The following is a 25,962-nucleotide window of genomic DNA, read 5'->3' on the forward strand; positions in this document are numbered from 1 at the left end:
ATTTTTCACGAAATTGAAATTTTCTTTCCCTTAACTTTGTCTATACTTTGATAATATAGGAAAGTAAGTTAAATTGAAGGAAGTATTTTAAGTAGAAGATGTAAATTTCACCTTTATACAGATGTATACACCTAGATGCAGAAGATTTATTGAGAAATGGTGCTTTGTTTTTACTCTAAACGGAAACCTCCGCCAGTGAGTTGGTTCCAACTTCAGGAGACCCTAAGGGTAGAATAGAACTGTTCTGTATAGTTTTTGATGTTGTAAATCTTTGGGAGACAGAAAGCCCCATCTTTTCATCTGCCGAGCACCCGGTGACTTGAACCAGTGACGTATGTCACTAGGGCTCCCTGTGTGGCACTGTGGGATAAGCAATGGGCTGCTATTCACAGTGGAGGTGGTTAAAACTCACTAGCTGCATCTTTGGAAAAAGACAAGTCATTTACCATCTCAGAAACCATTTATAGAATAGTTGGTCACTCCAAATTGACACCATTGCAGTGGTTGTATTTTTATTTTAGACATTCTTAAAATTTGATTTTGGAACTAACTCTTGTCTGGGTATTTTTCAGCCGTGCAATTTTGGGCCTCACCCATTATCTGTTGAACTCTAGGACAGGAACTCAAACCAAACCGAACTCACAACTAACAGTGAGTGTGTTTTTTTAACTCACAGTGGCCCTGTAGGACAATGTAGATCTGACCCTGTGGGTCCCTGAGATTATAAATCTTTATGTGAGTAGAAAGCCTTAATGATCTGTTTACATGGCAATTAACAGCTCAACTTGTAACCCACTATCCCACTAGGGGGCGCCTTAGGATAGGAAGTAACTGTTAATAAGCCTCCCTCCAGATAATTCTGAGGAGAAAGATGAGGTTTTCCCGAGGCTTCCTACTCCTATAAAAAGTTAGTCTTAGAAACCCACAGGGCACTTGTACCCTGTCCTATCGGGTTGCTAAGAGTTGCAATTGACTTGATGGCTTGAGTTTAGTTTGTTTTTCGTGGGGGCTTTTGGGCTATATTTAGAAAACTATTACTTTACCTAGTTCCTCATAAGGAACTGTCTACCTCTGTCACCTTTTAAATGATTTCTTTCTTTTTCCCACTTCAATTTATAAGTGAACATGTTTGAATCTTGAGTACTTTACCCCCCCCCCCCAAGAAAAAGGAAAGAAAAAAGTACCTTCTTAGAAGATAAAACCATATCTGAATTCATGTTTCTTATTTATTTTTAGACTTGACAGCTAGACTTTTGCAAACAGTATAGGGAGATTCAAAATATGCTCCAAAACTTGAATACCCATGAATATTGTAGCCACCCCGTCTGAACACAGTGTGTGGGCATGGAACAGAAATAATCTTAATAACTTTGGCTCCCAGTATCTTAAATTACAGGGCTATGGGCTAGAAGAATTGTACATAATTCTTAAGGTGGGAGAAGGGTAACAGTACTTTTAGGGTAACCATACTTATCTCTTTATAAAACATTTCCCTAATAATGCTTTTAGATCTAAAGTTGTATTTTTCCCCATTATCTTTTTATTTATAATTTCATCTTTACTGGAAATTATTCTGGTTTTATTTATATAAGTGCATTTATTTCATCTGATGGTAATCTTCTTAATATTAGTATTTACTCCATTAGTTTGTATAAAGGTTCTTCATAAAGCTTATTGAAGGTGCATTCCACAACAAGTAGAAAGAAAATGTTGTGAAAAGGATGATGGCAACATAGGTACAAATGTACTTGACACATGGATGTATGGGTTATCAGAGGTGTAAGAGCCCCTAATACGATGATTTATTAAAATTTAAAGAAAAAATGTAAACCAAGAAAAATTTGCATGGATTTCACAAATTCTGAATCAAAATGAACTTATATTTGCTGAAATAAAGTACCTAGTTTAAAACATTTGAGCAGAATCTAGCTTGAGGCACTAATTCAGATACTACTTAATGCTATTAAAGATAGAATGATTGTATTAGCTGTGCACTGTTACCAGTCGCTGTGACTTGTATGATTCATTAGTTGAAAAGATAAATTTTAAATGAATAAATATGATAGTGGACTAGAATCAACAGCTCAGTGATACCTGATATATATACATGGATAGATTAATATTATCCCACGGCCATTGAGTTTCATAGCAATCTTAAGGACAGAGTAGAACAACTGCATAGTGTTTCTGAAGCTGTAACTCCTCATGGGATCCCACAGACTCATCTTTGGGTTTGTGGTAGCTATTGGATTCAGACAGATGACTTTGTGCTTACCAAGCCAACTTGTAAGCAACCTATTATGCCACCAGACCTACTTATGGAGAAATGTAAATGTGTCTAAAGGAATGTGTGATTTACAATTCATAGTCATTTGTACTGCAAAGGGCCTCTAATCACTGTCACCCTAGTGGCAATCACACCCACGTCTTGGTTTCTAAATACTCTTCTTCAAATGAAAGGTGTTATTGAAGAAGTGGATCATTCCTGTATGGTGGTATCCATGGAGTATGTCAGAAGAACACAGTTAATCTTCACTTGTAGTCTATACCTTTATCTCTAGGCTCTGATACCCGTTGTAGTGGCTATATAGACCTCACAGACAAAGTTCACGATTAAAGGGTTTATGAAGAAAGTGAACAGGATGAAATGCAAGTGAGAAGAGTTCAGGAGAGTTACTCATCAGGTCGTGTTGTAAGTTCTTTCATGGCTGACAACAGATTTCCAAAGGCCACACCACTCATATAAACTTCAGCCCAGACTCATTCAACTCAAGCTGTATGGGTTGGTGTGCAAACCCAGGTGCTTAAATTAAGTGCCCAAAGGCACCCTACTCCAATAGTCAGTCAAAGGCACTCAGCCTTACTTGTGTTGGTCAGCGAGCCTGATTCCTAGAATTAAGTGCCCACAGGCATCTCCACTCCACAAGCTAGCCTTTTTTGCCTACAACACTCAGCTTTATCATACTCTTTACCAATATCTGACCTTTGATTCTTTTGCTGCTTCTCTGATGCTGTAGCTGCCTTCTGGAACCCGAGGTTCACTGTGCACGAAGCTTGGGTCTAGAGGACCTGCTCTACTTCCTGGAACTTGGTGGTAGTAAATCCCTCCTCTCAGAGGCCTCGTTTTATACTCAGAAGGATGGTATTCCAGGGTATTCTGTTCTCAGTAAGCCAGAGGTGAATCCTATCAATATCGTCTCTCCACCTTCTTTACCATGAGGGTAAAGGTTGTTTGGTGGGAGTTAGAAACTTTGACTAGAAGAATCACATTACATAAGTCACTGCCCTGCACACAGCATAGGTTAACTCCAAACACATGTATTTAAACATGTCTGTGATCTGGGTTTGGTGGCAGAGAAGTGCTCACAGCAGTACACTTACTTTCCTGTGTATTTCTTACCCTCCCCCCCCAAATGCTTTCTGGTACATAAGGTTAGACAATGATTTTGAGTGCAAGACTAGTATAAAAAATGTAAGAAACCCCCCAAGTGGATATTTTCACAAATAATTGAACAGCTTTGCAATGAGTTCTGGGAATGTTGCTGTACTGAAAACAACAGTGTTTAGATGCATCAAGTATTTTAACTTCGTTCAGGAAGATCTCAAAATGAGCCAAAAGTTGGAAAACCATCAACATAAATAAATGAAGAAACTGGCTGATGTTTAGAGATTGGAGTAAGAAGACTACACCATTACTATTGATACCATAGGAACTGAAGTTTGGGTGTCACAGTGCAGCATTTTCAACTTTAAACAGATCTTTAGGACGCTTTCAGGTCAATGCATACAAGTGTTACCATGAAGATCAGCTGTCTAAAAGAAGTGATGTTCCCATCAGTTTGAAGCTAAGATTGAATCTAATGAAGACAGTTTTATTTAATGAATTGTAAGCATGGACAAATGTTGGATTTATCTGTAAGATTTAGAAAGCAGGCTGCAATCAAAACAGTTACTTCTTGGGGGGGTGGGGGATGGTGGGTGACAGGGCAGAGAGACCACTGGGCCAGTTTGATTCAGTGTAGAGAGGTTGGCCTAGAGGGATATGGTCACTACTTTTTGGGATTCAGCAGAGCATTTTGGGAAAGATTTTTATTTGGAAGGTGGGGACGGGGACCCAGGAGGATCAAGAGGGCTTATTAGGAAGACGTTTTCAGAAAATGAAAAATTACAGTTAAAAAGTCAAGATAGTGTCCTAAGGGATTTCTTTCCCTCTCCCACTCCCCCCATTAAAACAGTGTACCTGTTCCTACATTGAGTGTCGCAGGAAGTGTCCTAGAACAATTTTGTTGGGAAACCTTACAATTCCTCCACCCTAGTAACTCCCACAATCTTACCTCTTCAGACTTCTTGTTTCAAAAGTCAAAGAACGTTAGAGGAACCCGGATTGAGTCTCAAGGATACCAAAACTACCATTGTCAAGTAAAGTAATTTGTAGAGCTGAGAAGTCTTTGATGAAGGAAGGTTAAATGGAAACAGAAGTTTATAGATTCACATTTTCATATTTTTATTGAATAAGTTTCTTTGCTTTTTATCAATACTTTACAAAGTACTCTAGCAAAGTTTTTCTGATGAATGAGCCATATGATTGGTGCCAACAACACTTTTAACTGTTACTAATCAGAGGCATATTTTTTTCCCAGAGGCATATAGCTTTTTCAGAAATTTACAAAAAAGTTTGAGACATGAAAATTATTTGTAGATTTTAAAGCAAATTATGAAGTCCAAATTTTACATTTCCTATTTTATAAAGCAGAGAATGCTGTTCATGGATTTTTGTGATACTTTATATAACCCAAACCTAAAATATGCAAGTAGTATTACATGTAACATTTTAAAGTTTTGGTTATGAAGTTGCCATTTTGACATAATCACAATTGAGTTTAAAAGATGGCAAAGTTTTGGATTTTATTTGCATTGTTAATTGAATGGTCCAACCAGAGGGCACTTCAGAAGAGAAGTCTGACAACTGGTTCTGAGAAATCAATCACTGAAAAGTAGAAGCTGAGTCAGTGGTAACTATGTGCTGCTTTTTTTTTTTTTTAAAAATTCTTGGGAGAGGGTTGGAGGAGTGCCTTTTAATGATATTTTTTATTTTTATTGTGAAGTACCTTTTTAAACAAATCTGCCACAGTACAGATAAATTCAAGTCTTTTATAGGTCAAATCCATTCAGGTTTCTGAACTTACGATTTTTGGGCTATAAAATATGTTTTCTTAGCTTGTATTTCACATTTTTAAAGTATTTTATTTGGAAATTTTTCAGACATGAAGAAGAGCATCGTCGACGTGAAGAAGAAATGATAAGACACAGAGAACAGGAAGAACTTAGACGACAGCAAGAGGGCTTTAAGCCAAACTACATGGAAAATGTAAGTGGAATACTGGCTCATTAACATACTTGTAGTTTTGGAGTTTGGTTTCTGTAGTGGTGTCTCCTAATTTTCTGATTTTTCTCCATGACTAAAATAGGACTCTTGGTAAATATAACATCTCCATGATGTTATTTCTGCAATTTATTAGCATTAAAAAGTATTTTCAGTTGGGAAGATTTCATACACAAAAGTGCATGTTTTTATCACACAATTAAAACATTTTTCAATACATTTCTGTTCTACCAAATTCTTCACACATAATTTTTGAACAATAGTTTTTTTTGAGATTTCTTAATCATAAATAATTTCCTTTGAAAATCAGTTTTTATCTCTTAAAATGATTCTTTAAAAAAAAATTACTGTTCAAAACCATCAACTCTCTAAAAATTGTTCAGGTTTTCTGAGAATAAATGTTTTTTTCAGAAAGCTGATATATTTTTTGCTTTACCTTCCATCCTTAGAAAATTATAAAAAACATTATTAGTTAAAAACTACATATTCAGTAAAAAGCACATATTCAAGTTTATAAGTTTGAGATTCAGTTAAGTTTTAAAAGTATAACTGAATGTTTATTTTAAAGCATGATAAATTTTTGTTGAGTTTCATCTATCATTTTGTAATTCTCATATCTCCCTTGGATGAATACCATTTGCTTTGTGGCATATTAATTTTTCTGGTGGTTAATCTTTTAATCTATATTAGATTAAATACAAGAGTATTTTGACTATTAAATAATCAAATTACAGTGAAATTAAAACTGTTTATTCAAGCAACTATTCTACATGCAGATAGAGAAACCAACCTGATCAACAATAAGCTGGTTGTAATGAAACATGTAAAGGGAAGGAGAACGAGGATAGAAAACCAACCATAGGCTAATCTTAATATGATTGGTCGTGTCCTGCCTTAACCTGTCCTGTTTTACCCCTACCAAGCACCAGGTTTATTGGGACAAATCTTTAAATGCAATCACGAGATATTTTAAATGACAAAAGGTGCCACATCTCAGGAAAAACAACCACTGCATTAGTTTATGGATAAGAAATAATTGTCATAAAAGTGGTTTGAAATGATTTAATTACCGAGCTAAAAAAAACCTTCAATTTCCTGATCAGTAATCAAAACTCACTACCATCATGTTGATTCCGAGTTACAGCAACTCTGTAGAAGGGCAGAGAACTTCCCCTTTGGGTTTCTGGGACTGTCACACTTTAGAGGAATAGAAAATCTTGCAACTTTCTGAGCCACCAGGGCTACCACCCTTAGGTGGCCGGGTGGTGTGTAAGGGTATTGCTAAGTAGCTTAGCCATTCCTTGAAAAACATACTACTAGTTTTAAAATTGGGGGGTGGGGGCATATTACTTCTCATGACTTAATAAAGTGAAATTAAATTTTTCCCAAGCATGTTTTGAAAATTAGTAGCTGTTATCTTTATCAGCTATATGTAACCTATAGATAATATTAGCAATAGAGAACATTTCTTAGGGAAATTCTACCTAATCCTTTATTTAACTGACTTTTTAAATTTTAGTATTTTGCTTAAAGATAGTGGAATTAGCAACATTTTTATATATTTCAAGTAAATGCGATGGTGAAAAACTAAATTTTGGAAGCATGGCTACAGTTTGGACTGTGCCTGTTCTCATCTTAATTTACTATTATCTGTGTGCTAAAATTTCATTTTAACGATGATGAAAATGTATAACTCCAATGAATGGCTAATTAGATTATTTTTAAAATGCCTGTACTCAAGTTATTGGCATTTCAAAAACATACTGTGCATTGTTTTATTAGATTTTGCTTGGAGAATGGATAAGATTAGTACATACTTAAATATTAGGAAACCTGGTTGCCATGTTGTTAGTTAAAATACATACTACCTGTGTGAAAGCTCCTAAAGTTTTTTGACTAATGCAGGATGTGTACTTACCCCTCAAGACTCATATTTCGTCCTTACATAGAACTCACAATGTTCTTTATATTTTTAAAAGGTGATGAAAATTTTAAGGAAGAATAATAATGTTCAGCAATTACTTTGGACCCACAAAATTAAATTGCTATATAATAGGTTATGAAAATTTGCGTAACAACTGAAGTAAATATGTAGGGTCGAAATTAGTAATCCATTTTGAGATTTTTATAAAGGAGAAAGAAAATAATGAATATCCTTAGTTTTTCACATTTTTTGGTGTCAGTTTAGATTCAGAATACTTATTAAATGAATGGAGTTCATACTAAAGGAAATGCAGTTAGCCCTTGAACAACATGGGTTTTTGAAGTGTGTAGACTCCCCTCCCCCAACAGGTTTGTGTTTATTCACCATTTGAGGCAGTATTTTTTGTGTGTCTGCGAATATTCAGATAGTGGTGAAAGTGTTCACTTGTGGGTTCCTGTTTCACCCGGTGTGTTCATTGCAAATACCATCAACCTTGAGTGGGACTAATGATGTTGGGGGAGTGAGTACTCCTTTGAAGTAAAGTCCTGACGTACCAAGAAAAAATTGAATTGCTCGATGTGTCCCGTAGATTGTGTCCCGTAACTGCTCTTTTTTGCCTGCAGTTTGAGATTAGGGAATCCAGTGTATAGGACTATTTTAAAGAAGGAATAGGAAATATTTGCAGCCATTGCTGTAGTTACACTAGCAGGCGTGTAAACTTTGCCTTTTGTTGTTGTTGCGGCAAAGAACTCTTTGCTCCCTAAAATTGGATGAAGTCTATAATAGTTTAACAAAATATATGCTAATCTACTGTGTTATCAGCCAGTCTTTAGGCAACCGGTAACAACCTTAGTTAAATTTTGGCCAGTCAAGACATTATACACAGGGGTACTTAACTCTGATGTTGTTCAAGGGTCAACAACTTTATTAACAAATGCTCTGCAGATTTTGTTTGTGTTTGTGTTAATAAAAATAGAATCCCGCAATTGTTTGTGAGTTACTTCGGAAACTTTTGAAAGAAATTGTTAAATAATTTTGTTTGTTTTTGTATATAAAAACTTCCAAATTAGGCTTTCTTATCTATATATATTCTCTTTTTTCACTGTACAGTTTAAAGGGAGCAATCAAATGGTAAGTGTTCAGCTTGCCCACGAATAAATCAAGACTAAAGTAGATTCTCTTCGTTTGTTGTTTTAATATGCTACCTTTCATTTTACTCTCTAATATTCCTATTAGTGTTAGAATGCAACTGAGTATGCTTGATGTAGAAGATAACTTAAATGTTTCATCTTTATTATTGTGGGTTTTTTTAAACACAGTATGAGGGAAGCCATTTGGTTATTTTTCTTTACTCTCCATTTTCAGCTCTCATCATTTTTTTGCATAATCTAATCATTTTTAAGAGCTGCTAGGATGTAAGTGTGTACTTCATTAATCACAGGTTATGATTTTTTCTGTATATCTATTCCTCCTGGAGGAATTGGAACTTTCTCTCATAACAGCTGTTGCAACTATAAATTGACCACATTTTTCACTTCTAAAAAATCATGCTTTTGAGAATCATTACACTGCATATATATATATTTTATACTGTGTCATGATAAATTTAAGTTTATCTTACGTTGTGTATATTTGACCTCAGTAAAAATTTACTTGGTTGCAATATTAGATTTATTACAACTTTTTAGCTTTTGGAAAGAATTATAAGATTATCTTGATTAAGTCACTTTCTGTAGACTAAGTTTAAACATACAAGTACTACACTCATATTTCCTTTTTGTGTAAATAATTTGAATTTAAGTAAAAGACAGATAGTGTTCAGATTAATTTTGCTTACTCAATTTCTCTGTTAACTTGCAGTATTGATTATTTTATGAAAACATCCAAATATCAAATTTATGTCAACTTTTAACTTGCACATTGTGTAGCTATAAAATATGTTGTCATGAAAGTGTTTCCATCGAACGTTTACTGGTTTTTTTCGAGAGCTTTTTTTATTCCATCCTTGGAATGGTAAATATTAATGTTTTTTCAGTCAGGAATGGCTCTTTAGATCTATTATTTATATTTTGTGCTAAAGTAAATAGATCTAAATGCATTAGTATTAATTATGTAAGATAATGTTTTAGATTACTGTATATACTCCAGTATAAGCTGACTCGAATATCAGCCAAGGCACCTAATTTTAACACAAAAACTACATTAAAAATGTGCTGAAGAACTCGACTTATACATGAGTATATATATTGTCTTGATTACTTCACACTGTAGACTAAATAGTTTGAACACTTGAGTTCAATTCTTCAGAAAACTGGATTTATTAGGTCTGGATCGGTTTCAAGGGGTCTGCATTAGTAAAACTCCATGGGCTACTTACTCTTCTTTGAGCAAAGTTGATTGAAACCAACTTTAGAAGTTTAAGGATAGAAGTTTCTATTGACTGAGTTTGAATCAAGGGATGTAGTAAGAGCTGTAAAACATGAGTTTTGGATTTCCATAAGATACCATGTAAGTAGCACAATATTATATGTTCGTGGTACCTGTGGAATTTTGTTGTGTCATCCTTGTTTTGGGCTCTCAGCTGTAAAGGGAGCTTTAAAAAGTTGATGGGAAAATGGAATTTAAAGTTAATGTGATTTTTTTTTTTCCTTCCCCACTACATTTTGAAGCCTCTTCATATTTATGTGGTGGGACATTGCCTAAAAGAATTCATTAATTTTAATTTTTTAAAATAATTTCCTTAGACTAGGAGTTGAGACAAATTCACTCGCCACACCTACATTTCTAAATAAAATTTAGAGCATACCTGTTTATTACTTGATTATACAGTGTATTTGCATTTTTGTTGTAGCTATTGAGTTGAATGTCACACAGAATATGAAACTAAATTGAGAATCTATGACCGATGTTACTACTTGGCCTGTAATGGATAAGCTTTCTGGCCCCTGAAAGAGCCAACATGAGAGTAGACATCTATTGTGCATTGTAATGTAATTCTGTTAATTTATATGTTCTTTTCCAGTGCTTTTAGAAGGCTCATTATGCAAAGCACCTCAAATCCTAGTTCCAAGGTTCCTGAAGAATTCAGATATTGTCTATAAGGTTCATTGGTAGTCATGGTTAAAAATAAGAGTAAAAAAGATGAAAAGACTTGATTGTGCATCGCTGCTTCACATGGGCACTTTGCAGTTCTCTTGTTGTTGTTGTTTTAGTCAGTAGATGCTCAAAGTTCTTCCAGTTCCTTCCGCTGAACCAGCTCTGACAAACTTGATTTCCTCCTTAAACCATCCACTTTATGTTCATTCTGCCTTTTTCATGCTTCTTGTTTCCTCCCTTTGATTTAATTACAACTCAACTTTGTGTAGTATGACACTTAGAAAACCAAAAGTATTTAACTCTGACAGGGATTGTGCTGCAGTAGAAGATTATTTTTGGCAAACGCGAAGTGTTCAAATAGAGGCTCTGTTTTTATGGACTCAACACATATGTGGAAATAACTGAATATTTATTGGTTGTAGCATTTAGTATCGCGTTTAGGTATGACCTCTGGGTGGATAATTTCTTATTGTTGCTACAATGGTGATTTAATCCTGATGGTTTGAACATGATGGAGAAACTCAAAATGGACTATTACGTTGATACTGCAGTGATTCAACAGTATAATGCTCTTTGTTTTTATCTCTCTGTTTATTTCTATGATTATCTAGCAATAAATCATGGACTGTCCTGAATACTTATACGATATCATTGAAACTTGACTTGGATATTTCTGTTCAAATGATAACAATGAAATAAGTTTTAATCCTTATATGTGTTCTTAAAAATGATTGCTTAAGACTTTGATAAATTTGGGGGTATTTCATTTGAAAGTATATGTCAGTGAATTATTCTAAAACTTCAACCATGTGATGAAAAAACCAAAACTTTATGAGTGAAACTGGGGTAAGTCAAGAGGTGTACCTATATAAAATTGCATCTCTTATTTCAGGGACATAGTAATTATGTTATGATTGTAAGCAGCGATTTTCTTTGGTCTGTTTTAGCATTTGTATTTAGTAGGTCCACATAAAAATGATATACAAAGTTTTGTTAGAAGACACTTTATAATTTTTAATTGTTTGTGTCCTACTAGAGTACTCCTAATGGTCCCCAGGCACCCCCGCCCCACTAAGATTTTCAGAGTTCCAAAATCCAGAAATTTTTTCTTAACCTCCTTTTCCCTTCCTGGAGAATGTGTTTACAACTTTTACCTGTAGGGCACTTACTCTGACTTCTTCATCCTGCTCGGGTCTTCTGCCACTTGTATTATGTAATACAGACTTCATGTTAGTTTCTGATCGTTGACCACTCATGCTCTCTGAGCCTTTTAAGTTTTAGAAATTTTGTTGAAAGAACTTTCATCTCTGTAATATTTAGGTAGGTATTGAGTTCATTATTACCTGTCATATTGAAGTTCCTTAAAACACAGCTGAAAATTCCATAGCTTAATATGTTATTCAAACACAAGTACAACTTCCATCATGGTCTTTAACATTCAGTTATTATCTTGAGATTTATTGAATGCTGATGTCTCAGATGTTAACATGTGCTAGCTTTGAAACATAGGTGGCGACAAATAACCAACAATTGTTTGTGCTTGTTTTCAGCAACTTTTTAGTAGGTGGATTCTACTCAAATGTTTGACTTACAGGAAGACTTGGAGATTTTACTTTATTTAAAAACCATTGTTTATTGTTTCCTATGTACTAAACGCAGGCTGAGCACCATAGGAAATACAAAGCTGAATCAAACCAGGTTCTTGTGGAGGATTTTGAAGTATTTTAGGTACATAGCATATATATAATTAAGTAGTTTAGCTAAAAAGTTTTTGAGGTTTGCGAAGTGAGTGATAAACGTTTTTTATGAGTACCAGCTCTGTTGTTGAGTAGTTCTAGCTCTGTTGTGGAACAATTATTTTGAGGTTTATTTTAACTCAGATTATTTGTTAACCATTCATTCTACCATGTTATAGCTCTCCTTTATATCTTTGCATTTGATTGGTAAGTTTTTCTAATATTTTCCTGATACAGCTTGATAAGGCTTTGCAAGGTGGGCAGTGAAAATGGTCAACTTCTAATTTGAAATTTTAATACATCTAATATAAGAGTTGATTAATAAATATTTTGAATTAAAAAGAGATCCAAAAAAGGCATAAAAACTTGAATTGTTATTTATGTGTGTGGTTTTAAAATGTGTTCAGAGGAATTATTCTATTTTAAAAAACATTAAGCCAATCAGTATCTTCTGTACACTTTAGAAAGTCTGAGCAGTTGGACATTTATATTCAATGAAACTAGCTAAGTGTAAGTAAATACCCATTAGTTAGTGGTAATGGGAGTAGTTTGAATTCGTAAACATGCTCTGCTGATGAAATTAATCATGTTCAAGGTTCATAAATAATAAAGTTGTACACGCTAATTTTTTCAAATAATGAAAATATGTAGATAAGTTTGTTCTTTTATGATAACCTTGTGCAGGAGCTTTCATATCCTACCTCTTCTGGAATTACCAGTTTCAGGTACATATTTTCATTTGAAATATTAATGGTTAAAAATTTTTGCCTTTAAACATTGGATATGCTTGCATTTGTTAATGACGTGTTTTATTGTGGTATGGCTTAAATATTTAAAAAAAATTTCTCTACTTTGAGGTAACTTCTTACCAAAATAGGATTTATAAAAATTTTAAGCTTTCTGGTAGACTTTAAGATAACAGTCTTCCTCACTAAAATATAATTGCTACATACTCATACATACATACAAACATACTTATTCATGTACATACCTTGTTTGCTGTTTTCACTCCTTTCAGTAAGGCCAATTAAAAAAATCATTTTATTGGCTCTTCATGTATCATACAATTCAATAGTTCAATCGTATCAAGAAAAGTTCCATAATCAATTTTAGAACACTGTTATGCATGTAACTTTAAAAAATTTCGCCAAAATATACCTAATAAAACCTTCCATGTCAACAAATTCTATGTGTATATTTCAGTGCCATTGATGACAATCTTTGTGCTGTACAACCATTGATAGCCCTCTCCAAATTGTTGCACCACCATTAAAATGAACTCACTGCTCCCCAAACAAAAACCCTTCATCTTTCACTCATGGTAACCATAGGTCAATTGTGGTTTCTTCTCATTTTGCTAGTTTTCTCCCATTGTGCTCCATAGTCTTTATAATTTCATCTCTGTTACTTCTCCCGCCATCATATTTGGATATTTTTATTGTCACCTTTTTGGATTATACAAGCTCGTGTGCTTCTTCGATTTGGACTTAGTTGACATCTCTTTTAGATGACTGCTTGCTTGAGTATAAGCCTTTAAGACCCCAGGCACTATTCCAGTTGATAGCCACACACCATCTGCTTTCTTCAGACAATTTACTCTACCACCCTTATTTCAGTGATCTCTAATTGAAGGCAATTGAACCAGGGCCGTGCTATAAGAACTATAACTTCTTGGCTTAGGGTAGAATTACTTGAGAGCTTCATTTGGGCCAATTTTGTAGTTTACATTTGTTCTTTTCACCTGTTCTTCTTACCTTGATCTGGTCAGATTAAGAGTAAAGAAAGGAAACCCAGTTTCCAGATTAGGGTAAACATATACGATCAATAATATTATGCTTTTAAGCTAAATTAGCACTATTTAAAAAAGAAATCCCGAGCAAATACTTAAATCTGAAGGTTATTCCTAATCTGCTTTAATTTAATTTTTACTTTTTTATTTATTGGGATTTAATTCATATATGACATCATTCCATATTTCAGTCACATCAAGTAGAGTTGTACAATTGCTACTACAATCACTTTCCAACCATTCTTTTTCTACATGGACTCCTTAACATTGTTTTTCTTTTACCCCACTAACACCGCTGTACCACTCTCCCCGTGAGTTCCTTATTTTACTTGCTGTCCTTGTAGGATAGGTTCATTAATCCTGGGTTACTTTCATATTTTAAAGCATCTCTCCAGAGACAGCTTAGCTTGCCTTGGAAAAGATAACCTTGAACATGTCCTTGGGTGTATGGTTTAAAGAGAGAATTCCCAGTGGAATATACATTTATTTTTATGAGTTAATATGTCTAAAATTCTTTTTCCTTTCTATTTACATGCTGACTATATGTAAGAGGTGGCTTTAAAAAGTTTGTGGAACATATCCATTATCTTTTAATTGTTTTCCATCCACTTTTGGAACCTCCTTCATATGTTATTCCAGTTTACACTGCTTGAAAATGTATATATTAAAAAGCAGCCATTTTGTAGTATATTCAATTAAATTTCACAGTGACTGTAATAGCTTATATACAGAATGTATGTAAATAATTCTGTTCCTAATTTATATGCAATATTTAAAATCTGAATCAAGCTTTTATAAGTGTTGAATGAATGAAGTGAAATAAAAACCATCTGTTGTCTTTGAACTATATCCCATTCTTCTCTGTTTTTAAAGAAGGCCCTCATTTTTATTTTAAAAATTTCCAACAGGTTTATTAGCATATAATTCTATAGTTAGATCACATCAAGAAGAGATGTCTATTCATCACTATAATCAATTCTAAAATAATTTCTTCATTTTTGTCCTCATCCTTATTAGCTATCCATTTCCTTTAGTCTCCCTACCATGCCCCAAAGAAACAATCCAGGTACTATCTCTATAGATTTAATCTATCTTGGGTTTCATACGGAGGAAAACGTTTTTAAAAAATAATGTCTTAACAAAGTTAAAAACAATAGAAAATATTAAAAAAGAAAGCAAATTTAAGTGGAGCATATCAGGAAGATCAAATGAGAGGGTGGTAAATTTTACCCTGACGGCATTTGCAACCACGCACTCTCCAGTACATGCGTCTCTCTGGTCCTGGGATGGGCCGTAAGGGGAATCATTGGTTAAGATAATACATTTTGACCTTTCTTCTATAATTAACATCTGTCTGATAACATGGCTGTTCACATCCCTCCACTGATCAGAGGAGATTGAGCAGAGGCTTAATTCATGTGTAGACTCTGCAAGTAGATTTTGGGCATTCTATGTCATCCATATAGTTCTGCAAACCAGGTGTTCACAATTTTAGCTCTGATACCATTCTCCTTTTGATTTGGATTATATTATTTACAATCCTTGGATCCCACAAATTTGTTGTGCTGTTTCTATTTAGACTTAGTTGATTCCTCAGTTAGATGACTGCTTGTTTGATAAAGCATCCTTAAAGAAACTAGCCACTATTTTTTCCAGTAGCAGGGCACCATCTTGTTTCTGCAGCATCCTTTGCTGTAGCTCCTGTTTCTTTAGTGTTCTCTTTATGAGGTGGAGCACCAAGTAGGGCGATGTCATTTATATGACCTAATTGTTCTTAGTTTGAGGCCACAATTAAGTGCAAGCCCCAAAGTCATTTAAGAATCCATATTTTATGTCTCTGGTTCACCTTAGTGGCATCTAGGTCATTTTATGGTAGAGAGCATGATAAATCATCTCTCCCCCCCCCCCCCCCCCCCCCGGGTCATCTTTCACTACCATCAAGACATTGCAGAACCATGTGACCCTGTAGGTCAGGAGAGAACTGCCTCTGTGGATCTTTGAGCCTGTGGATCTTCACAAGAATAGCCATGTCCTTCCCCTGCAGAGTGGGCTGGTGGTTCTGGACTGCTGACCTTGAGATCAGTAGTCCAGTACATGTATGGTGAACTATAAACTGTAATACAAATTGTTGACTTGCACATGTCATAAGAAGGCAAGGAGACATTAAAACAGTACATGTGTGGTGGGACACGCTAGGATAAGAGATTTGAACCAAAGTCCTGCCAGTTTTGTGCCCTTTGGCTAGTAGTCATCACCTCCTCACACATTAGGTTGTTTCAATGTTAAGTCCAGTTGCGACAGGTGCATTTGACACCAGTGCACTTAAAAGCAGCTGTTAGCAACTTCTGGGTCGCGACCCCTTTGGGGGTCAAACGACCCTTTCACAGGGGTCACCTAATTCATAGTAGCAACGAAAAAAATTTTATGGTTGGGAGAGGAAGGGGTTCACCACCAATGAGGAACTGTATTAGAGGGTCACGGCATTAGGAAAGCTGAACCACTGCCTTAAAGGGATTTATACAGAGACCTTTTTGCATCCCTTTCTTTTGTTTTTGCTGTATTTCTGATTTGATCATCTTAACAAGTATCAGGCATTTGTTATCTCATGTGTAAACTCTAAGTTAAGATGTACTGGAACATTTAAAAATTTTCACTTCAAGCAATATAAAATCAGGAAATTTCCCATGTGTTCATAGGTGCAAATATTTTAGTGTACCGTTCTTAGCAAATTAAAGGGGAGGTGAATCACAACCATAGTTTAGATTTATTCATCTTAAAAGATGATGTTATATCTCTCAAAATGTTATTTCTCCTCTTTGTGTAAGAGAATAATACTATGTTTTGATAATGGTTTTTATTTCACCATATTTAAGGTGTTGGCTTTGTCTAAATTTTCTCCATTCGTTACAGTGGAAAGTTTTATTTGAGTAGTACCAGTAGGGGCATGACTTTTGCTGCTTCATACTCCTGAATATTTTAACACTTTAAAAACGAGCTAATACGTTTTAGTGGGAAAGCTCAATCTTGGGTATGTTTATCTTACTGATGCTTCTGAATAGGTAAATTATATAAATTTTATTTTTATCTCTGCATCCCCTACAGTTTTTTTTAAACTTGTCAAAGTTTTACTAGTTATCTAATAATTTTATTATTCTTTCATGTAAAGTTACAGGAGTTTTCTTTCAGCGATCATAAAACAAGATTGTAGTTTGCTCATTATTATGTGTTAAATGTAATAACTGCGTATCTTTACTTTTTAGGAGGCTTTAATGATTACCATATTTTAACTCGCTAGCACTGTTATTTCTATAGGATTTTATTTAGTAGATTGGAATATTCTCTAGTATTTTAAAATCATTGTCAGCAATTGGGTAGTGGAACCTAAATAATGAGATGTTTATCCTTAGATATATGAAAAGTCTTTACATCTGAGTGAAAGCGTGACTTTTGTGCTCAATTGTGCACTTAAATGTGGATTTGGAGCAAAGTGTTAAAGATGAGTACATTTTGTCACTGATTGCAAAATGGTATAGTTGATATTAAAGTGTATTCATTTAGAGTCAGTGTCTCTCATAACTTACGTCATTTGTATTCCAATTGATTTTGCCTTATCTGATTACTTCCCTAATTCCTTTAAGTAAGGTTATATAAAAAATCCCAACAAAACAACCAAAATACAAATAACCCCACTTCTGCATTTTATTAATTGGTAAAAGTGTTTGAAGAAAATCTAGCTTTGCCGTCAAACAAAACTTTGGACCAGTGTAAACCCAGATGCAGCCATAGTACTTAGTGTCTTTGTGTTACAGCTAATAAACACGGCTTTTGTGGTTTGAGCGCACCCAGCAACTTGGTGTGGAAACATAACAATTTGCTTCTAGAAAATTCCATGGGGACAGTTCTACCCTGTCACAGCATGTCATTATGTGTCAAAATATACCCTAGGCATTAAAAACATTGGTAAGAATGAAATCATTTTGACCTTGTATCCTCTAGGTAGGTCCTGAGGATTTCTAGATTTTAGTGACCCCCCACAGCTAAAACTCTTGTTAAAACATAATGAAGATTTGATATGTGTTTCTGGGACTCGTTCGTACTTTGCTTGTCATGTTTGATCACCTGTAAATTTCAGGTGATTTGAGTGACAAACTTCAGGAACACTACATATTCTTTTGTTATAAATTTTGAAATTAAATTTTTGCTTGGTATGGATGATTGAAACTTGATGAGAATAAAGGCATATTGATTAAATGAATTTTATAATCTCTTGGAAAATTTTAAGGATACGCCTTCATTTACTCTGTACCCATAAATAATGTTATTTTAGTAACTTGATTACTCAGTTTTATGAAATGGGATAACAGTAGACCTACTTCTAATTGGACTGTTCTAAAGTAATAAACTGAATGAATAAATATAGTTTTAATGATGCTTTTTTTTTTTTTTTACCTTTTTGTAAATTTTTGAATTGTATGGCTGTGCAGTGATCAAAATGCTTGTCTGCTAACCTAAAGGTCTTTGGTACGAGCCACCAGCTTCTTTAAGGTAAAACAATCTGGCAGTCTGCTTCCTTAGTGGGAATAGCCTTGGACACCTTAGGAGACAGTTTGGTTCTGACCTATTGAGTTGCATTGTAGCATTGATTTGAAGGCGATTGTTTTTAAGTTACTTCATTTTAAACAAAGCACAATTGACTATAATATTATGTAGCTGTTTCAAACACATTGAAAGCTATTCTTGGAAGAAGTGGAGACCTTTTTTGTTCTTGAGACCTTTTATATAGCTTTTTGAGTGGACACATCTTTGTATCGAACTTTCAAAGTGCTACTTTTGCCATACAGGTTATAATGAAAAGTAATATCTTAATTTCAGCTTATACAACCATCTTAAGTAATCTATTCTTTTACATTTTATTAGTAACAACTATAGTATTGACTTTATAAAGAGTAATTTAAATGACTAGGAACCTGAAAACTTTTACCTTGCAAAAGAATTACAGCATAATCTGTCTTGTCTTTAATGTTCGACTGTCTTTGTGCTTAGTTATACTATATAATTTTTTCTTAAGAAATGTGATTACTAAATAAACCATATGTTTGTTAAGTAAGTAGACTGCTATTATACATTATGAAATTTATATTTTAATATACTGATAAGACTTATCAAGTAATATTATAAGACATTATTGTGACCTGATCTAAAGAAAGGTACTCTGGAACGGAAATAAATTTTTAATAGAGCACCAGAATATTAATGTGATTGACAGTATTGGTTAGACATGGAATCATCCTTTGTCAGTAGATATTGTGTTCAATTAAAGTAAATTTTAGAAAAATGAAAAGTTAAAGTTTGCTGTTCTAAAAAAGCTACGGGTAGCACTTGAATTATGAAGAGATTTTTAAAAAGGGATGTCTTTTATGCCTACTTGTATGCTCTTCTTTGCAAATGAGTTAGAAATCAAGGTTGGATATTAGTGAATCTTCAGAGCAATCAGAAATTGAAATTTGCCTTTCAGTGCAAATCCCAAAATAAAAATGTAACTTAGGTCCTTGCTTTCCATATAGTCATGACTGTAATGTTACTATGTACTATGGAAGGAATCAGACTGCAATCACCTGCTGAAGAATGCAGGATCTGGGGATGGGGCAAGTCCGCCTATGCGGAACACAAACCCTTCACGTTATTAGTCGATTCCAAGTGGCAAAGAAGAAACGGCAACACTCTTTGGTTTGGTTGTAAATGTGATCGTTTCACTTTTTTTCTTCTTTTTTCGTTTTACTTCCATGTAGCTGCTTTCCTTCCTTCCCCCAGGAAAACTATCCTTCAATAGTCGTCAGCTTGATTTGTAAAGAAAGACATATGCAGGGAATTTATAAAATAACTTTGGAAAAGATTTGGAATGGGCTGTTTCTTAGTGTAGCACTTAGCAGTTTTTTATGTTGGTTTCTATGTGGTGTTTTGTGCCACTTGGTTAAGAATAACTTTCTCTGACATTAGCTGCTTAATGGCACTTAGATTTCCATAGTAATCTCTAATTTCTTGTATTCCTAGCTTTTTTGTCGTACGTTTAACTATTGATTTTTAGTTTTTAAATGGCATTTTTTTGCTTAGCAAAAAATTGACCAGTAAAATTACTCCTCAAAATTAGAATAATGCTTTCTTTGGATTTAAATAATTGCTTCTTTTGTCTTTATAACAAGGTGGTTAGATTCATCTAACATTTTCCATGATTGGAAAAGTTTATGATATAAAAGTGAAAACAATACCGGCCTTTGTGTTGCCCGTTCGCTTTCGGAAACTAGTGAACGTGGTGTCAAAACAGGCGCAAATTAAACACCCTGGCAGCCACGGTCTGCCTCTGAGTTCGGTTTCTTTGGCATCGGAGCTGCATAAGGAACAGTTAAAAAAAAAAAGTGAAAAAAATAGATTTAGCCTTATTGTGATTAGTTTCACCTGAAGATTTTATTGAAATTTGTTTTTGTAGCTGATGTTAATAAATGAATAATTTTTAAGACACAATCTCCATAATGTTTCAAAATTTTCCAACTGGTAGCACTTATATTTAGGTTTCCGAGTAAAAATTTGATCATTTAAGGAAAATTATTCGTTAGTTTACGTGCTTTGAATTTTTTTTTTTTTTGCTTTGGAAATTTTAAGGTCTATTCAGTGCTTTAAAATATTGATGAAAAATATTCCATTATTTCTTTTTTACCTTTCCCCCCAGAAAATTCTAAAGGACCATATTTATTCATTTCAATTCCATTATCTTTTAAATTTCATTTCCCCATGAACTTTTTTAAATCTTTAGTTGAAATAGTGCTTGAATGGTTAAAGATTTTTTTAAAGTGACAATAACCTATTTTAGTTACAGCGCAGTATAAAAAAACTGCTATATGTTTGAAGGATTTGAACGTATATGGAGCAGTGATTCAGTCTACAGTGTGAGAGGGGAGATTTAATTTGTCGTGGTAGCTATGAGATTTTTCTTTCTAGATAAGCGTCTTGGATCCATTAGAATCAAAACCATTGAAAAAGTATTCAGTATTTACTCTGATTTATAATTTAATTTGGTTCTTATGAACTCTGGGTGCTTTACTTTCAGTTATCCTTGGAAGGCTGAAGTTTCTTTTCTGTGCTAACTAATTACATTGAAAATTAAAAATAAGTTTCAATGGAAAATGGCACCTCATTTTTTTCTTCTTGGTTTTAGATGGGGAATGTAAAGTCTTGAGATTTTTAGGTTGACTGTGACAACTATGTTTACTTACAGAGAGAACAGGAAATGAGAATGGGTGATATGGGTCCCCGTGGAGCAATAAACATGGGAGGTAGGGAATTGAAGCAAAAGCCTTCTTTCTGTAATTTATAATTCCTTGGGGAATGGTACATGCTGATTGTGGGATCAAGTAAAATTAGTAACAAGTACTTTTAGTTCATCTAATGGCACGATGTAATACAATTAAGTTGTATTTTAAAAAGTTAAACCTGGCTTTAAATTGAATTTTTACTTTGGGAATTTGTTATTTCCTCAGTTGCAATGCTTTGAACAATTTTCGAGTTTATAAATTTCTGCTTTAAGCTAGTCTTTTATGTTAATTGGTAGCTATTGTACATTTCCTCAAAGATTTAACTTTTTATACTACAGCCTTGAGCCCAGAAATCCACTATTTCGAGTCATGTGTCTTGTCTCTTTGGGCTAATACAAATCTTTGGATAAAGTGAATTTTAAGTACATACAATGACATTTTAAATATTGGTTAACTTGTATAATCAGGTTTTCAGGGATAGAACCAAGTAAATGAAGGGGAAAATTATTGCAGAATGTCTATTGCTAACATTCCCAATTATTTGTAAAATACAGTGTGTACTAAAAATATAGTATGACAAAAATCTTAAGGACTTAACGTGGGATAAACATTTTCATGATCAGTCTGTTTTTTTCCCCTTTATCTCTACTATTGCTCATGCTGGTTATTTTTAACTGTAACCAGCCAGCTCTAGAAAAATTCATTGTCATTAAATTGGTCACTTTTCCAGTCTGCCAGAAGTAGTCACTTATGACCTCTGACACACAAATATAAACAAAATAAGAATTATGGCCCTTTTAAAAGAACTTGGTGTTGTGCAAAGTAAGACTGCTTGGTCCCATAAAAATTTACAGCCTCAGAAACTACTCTAGCAAGCTGTCCTCCCTGTCTAACATGGTTGATATGAGTTATAATTGACTAGATGGCAGTTGGTTATATATTAATTGAATAATAAGTAAATTATGATTAGATAAGTTTGAAATTATGCAACATGGTTCAAAAAGTAATAATGCATTAACCTAACACCTTGCTATCAAGTTGATTTTGACCCATAGTGACCCTAAGGGACAGAAGTAGAATTTTTCCCTAGGGGTTTCAAGGCTGTAAATCTTTTAAGAGACCAGGCAGGCTCCTCCTTTAGTGTATTTAAAGTGAACTTGCTATAGATTGAGAGGCCTCCTTTAAATTGTTATAATTTCATGACTGAATTTTTTATGACACTATTCACCAGAGACTCATTTGAATTTCAATATTGACTATTACTAGTTTAAATACCAAGTGAAATACTGATTAAAAATTAGTTTTTGGGAGACCAGATACACTAACATTTGGTTCTCAAATTTAGTTTATTCCAAGTTGAGTGGCAGATTTATTTAATGATAAGTCTCTACATCAAAATGATAGCTGGAAAATACTTTTTCCTAACTATTCCAGTATAATACAATGCCAGTTGCAGCAATTCATTTGAATTGAATAGAAAAAGCAAAAATAACAGCTTATGGTTTCTTTTGGGGGGAATTTGAGATGAGATGCTTAATAGATACTATCAACATTTTTCTGCATTTTCATCTTGGTGGACTTTGTAAACCCAAATACTCCTTTTTATGTTTAGTGTGAATTAAAATATTCTTGAGGTTTTAAAATGTAGATTTATCAAAGGTGGATTGAAGGATTCAGGATGGTTCTTGTTGTCCAGCTTGGTAGGTTTCTGGGGGCGAGATCAGTAGAGAGAGCTACTGACACAACAGTGTCAAGTTGGTGTATATTTGCTGAGAAATTGATACTTTTTTAAGAGACAATTCTCTGAAAATAAAACCTCATTTTCTTAGAAAACTAGGTACTATAATATTGAAATAAAATCCCTAAATTGTAAGTACATACAAAAGAGGGAAATTTGAAATACTATATGCTTATGGAACTTTACATGTGTGGTTATTGAAGCTCAGATATTATTGTTACTAAAATCAAGCAGGTAGCTTTTTGACAGCAAATTATATCTGATTGTATTTATTAGGAGAATTCCAACATGCCAAGAATTTAAATGAATGATTTTTCTGTATTTAGTTGCTTTTCGAAATAAGTTCAACCATTATGAGTCATTTGTTCATGCTCTATTACTATAAAAGGAATTTTAAAACTGCCATGTAATTTTAGGGGGGGGGGGGGAAGCTTCTTTAAATATATATTAAGATCCAGAGTTAGCTACAGTGATTTTTTAAATAAGTTATAGAAAATTGCTTATACCTGAATTCATGGTCATTTTTGAAAAATCACAATCATTAAAGTCTTCTAGGTACTAAGTTTTTGTTGCTCATACATTCTTACAGAGTAGTTATCATTATGGATTGTTAATAATAGAAAGCTTCTTAAAGTATCATTTTCTAAAATAATCTCTTCATGTGGTTGTAAGTACATTTCTTGGCACGAAAATTTAATGGGGTATACAATGCTATTTTGAAGAGTATATTAATGGAGGATTCCATTATTAAGGGAAATTATTTTTCTAATAGCCTTGAAATGCAAAAATTGACGTATTATTAAAATTTTAATGTTTTTAAACTAAGATAGGACAGCTCTAAGTATAGATTGTTTTACATAGATGCGTTTAGCCCAGCACCTGCTGGTAACCAAGGTCCTCCTCCAATGATGGGTATGAATATGAACAACAGAGGAACTATTCCTGGCCCACCTATGGGTCCTGGTCCTGCCATGGGACCAGAAGGAGCTGCAAATATGGGAACCCCAATGATGCCAGATAATGGAGCAGTGGTAATGTATCATGAACATTATTTTGATTATACTTAATTAAATGTAATTCAACCCCAAAGGTAACTTCACACTTAACATAATTTGGCATTCTTTGTTTGGACAGATGGATCAGTGTTGAATAAAAAAGCTTTTATGAAGTTTTAGGTTGATTTATAATTGGCTCAAAAGTTACTACAGGGTATATTTTGTTAGTGGCATCAAGTATTTATATTAGTTTCCCCCTTGTTTGTAATATAATGGTCAATCATATTTTATAATTGTGTGTTTCTTTGTGCACAACTTTGACCAGGGTCAAGGGCCCAGTATAAATGAAAGAAGTTTTCAGATGATTCTCTTAATGGAACAGTCTATTTTAATTCAAACTTTTTAATTGAACTGTAAAAAATAATTACATTAAAATTTTTTTAAAGATTATTACTCAATACACTAAATTTTTATTGCTACAATTCAATATAGAATTTGTAATTTTGGGTGTTATATTTAAAGTATGCAGTTTTATGTTGCTTGAGAGTGTGAAGATACCTTTCTGGGATTTAATTTCATAACAGCAGATTTTCTGTTGTATTTTTCATTATATTCAAATATCAAGACCCAATACCTTTTATCATTCTCTTTTAAGTCTTTTACTATGTAAATGAGACTTTTCACTGACAAAACTTTTTTGGTTTAATTTTTGTTAATGGTTCTAAATGACATTTATTTAGAAGGATAGGCTCAATCTGCATCATTTTCAACAGATGCCATTCATTATATATAAATCCAACCTGATTTCAGAGTTGTTAAGAGTGAAACATTGTAAGAGAATTGATAGACACAAGATTTATCAAGTTTTAGTGTGTTTCCATCAAGTATAATCTCTTTGGGAAAGATGTAACATGCTAACAGGCTTTTAAACACATAGTTTTAACAGGTAAGAAATGAGACACAGTATACTAATAACCAATATAAACAAGTAGAACACAATATAACTTGTGGCTTCATCTAATGGAGGCTGTATTTTATGGTAAATAAAGCTAGTAAACCCTAGTATTAGAGTTCGTCTCTTAGTTAATAGAGCTAACTTCCTATAATTCTAAAATGTTTCTGATAAGTTTTTCTTTTCTTTTGTTAGGGAACAACAACATAATAATAGAAAATTAATATGCATGTAATACATATTACTAATGATAAGAAAAACGTGAGTGTAGTACATAGTACTAATGATAAGAAAAAAAAACGAGTATTCATGTGGTTCTTCGTAGTTTTACTGTAGTGTGAGTTGTGGGGACTGCCTGTACTTCAGTTAAGTTTTTAGTAGTACATGATCATCCATAGTAGTATTGACTCTTGTTTTTCTACCATAATAACTCCACAAGTGCACATATTATTAAAATATAACTTTTTATCATTTTTTAACTAACCGTTTACTACTATGCTAATGCAATTCTTTTCAGTCTTTTATAGTAATAAGTGCTCATTGTGAAAAATCAAAATAGTTATTAAGGACTTTAAGTATATGCTAATTACCTTTTTCTGAAACACTAAAGTTTATTAGTAATTTCTGTAATATAAATTTTATATAATCATTTTCTGCCTTAAAATCATTGATGTTGACATTTCTCATAGGTTTACTGAAGAAATTTATTTTTATAGAATTTGATGCTAGCTGATCCCCAGTTTAGCTTTTAATTTTTGAGAAATGTGTTTTCCTCATATGACATAGCTACATATAATATAAACCTTTTAAAAAGGAACAGAAAAGTATTATAATACTGATGGTGTTCACTAAGATCAAATTCCGGTTTGTCATTTTCCCCCCCATGATATTGGGACATAGTAAAAAATTTAGCATACTAAAAAATTAGTGATTTGTAATTCTTCAGATGAATTTTTTAAAACAAACATAGTAACTAACTAAATTGCTCCTTTCTTCCTTCTATGTATGATCCTGATTCTCCTGGACTTTCTGCTGAACTTCA

General features: G+C 33.5%; 1 protein-coding gene and 1 non-coding gene across 3 annotated transcripts in view; both read left to right on the top strand.

Annotated features, from left to right (window-relative positions):
* The window catches only part of PSPC1 (paraspeckle component 1), a 72,097-nt gene that overhangs the window by 45,381 nt on the left and 754 nt on the right, over nt 1-25,962 (top strand). The window contains exons 6-9 of one of the 2 annotated variants that reach the window (XM_075562868.1): nt 5,263-5,368; nt 8,418-8,438; nt 21,199-21,256; nt 23,835-24,004. In XM_075562868.1, the coding sequence (XP_075418983.1) occupies nt 5,263-5,368; nt 8,418-8,438; nt 21,199-21,256; nt 23,835-24,004 (355 nt within the window). The remainder of the gene's footprint in view (nt 1-5,262; nt 5,369-8,417; nt 8,439-21,198; nt 21,257-23,834; nt 24,005-25,962) is intronic. The other variant, XM_075562869.1, reaches the window with a different exon arrangement.
* Nucleotides 20,196-20,330, top strand: LOC142462003 (small nucleolar RNA SNORA13). Its single transcript, XR_012787153.1, has one exon. It is a non-coding gene; the product is annotated as a small nucleolar RNA SNORA13 (small nucleolar RNA).

Source organism: Tenrec ecaudatus, chromosome 11 (genome assembly GCF_050624435.1).
Source record: "Tenrec ecaudatus isolate mTenEca1 chromosome 11, mTenEca1.hap1, whole genome shotgun sequence".
Taxonomy (NCBI): Eukaryota; Metazoa; Chordata; class Mammalia; order Afrosoricida; family Tenrecidae; genus Tenrec; species Tenrec ecaudatus.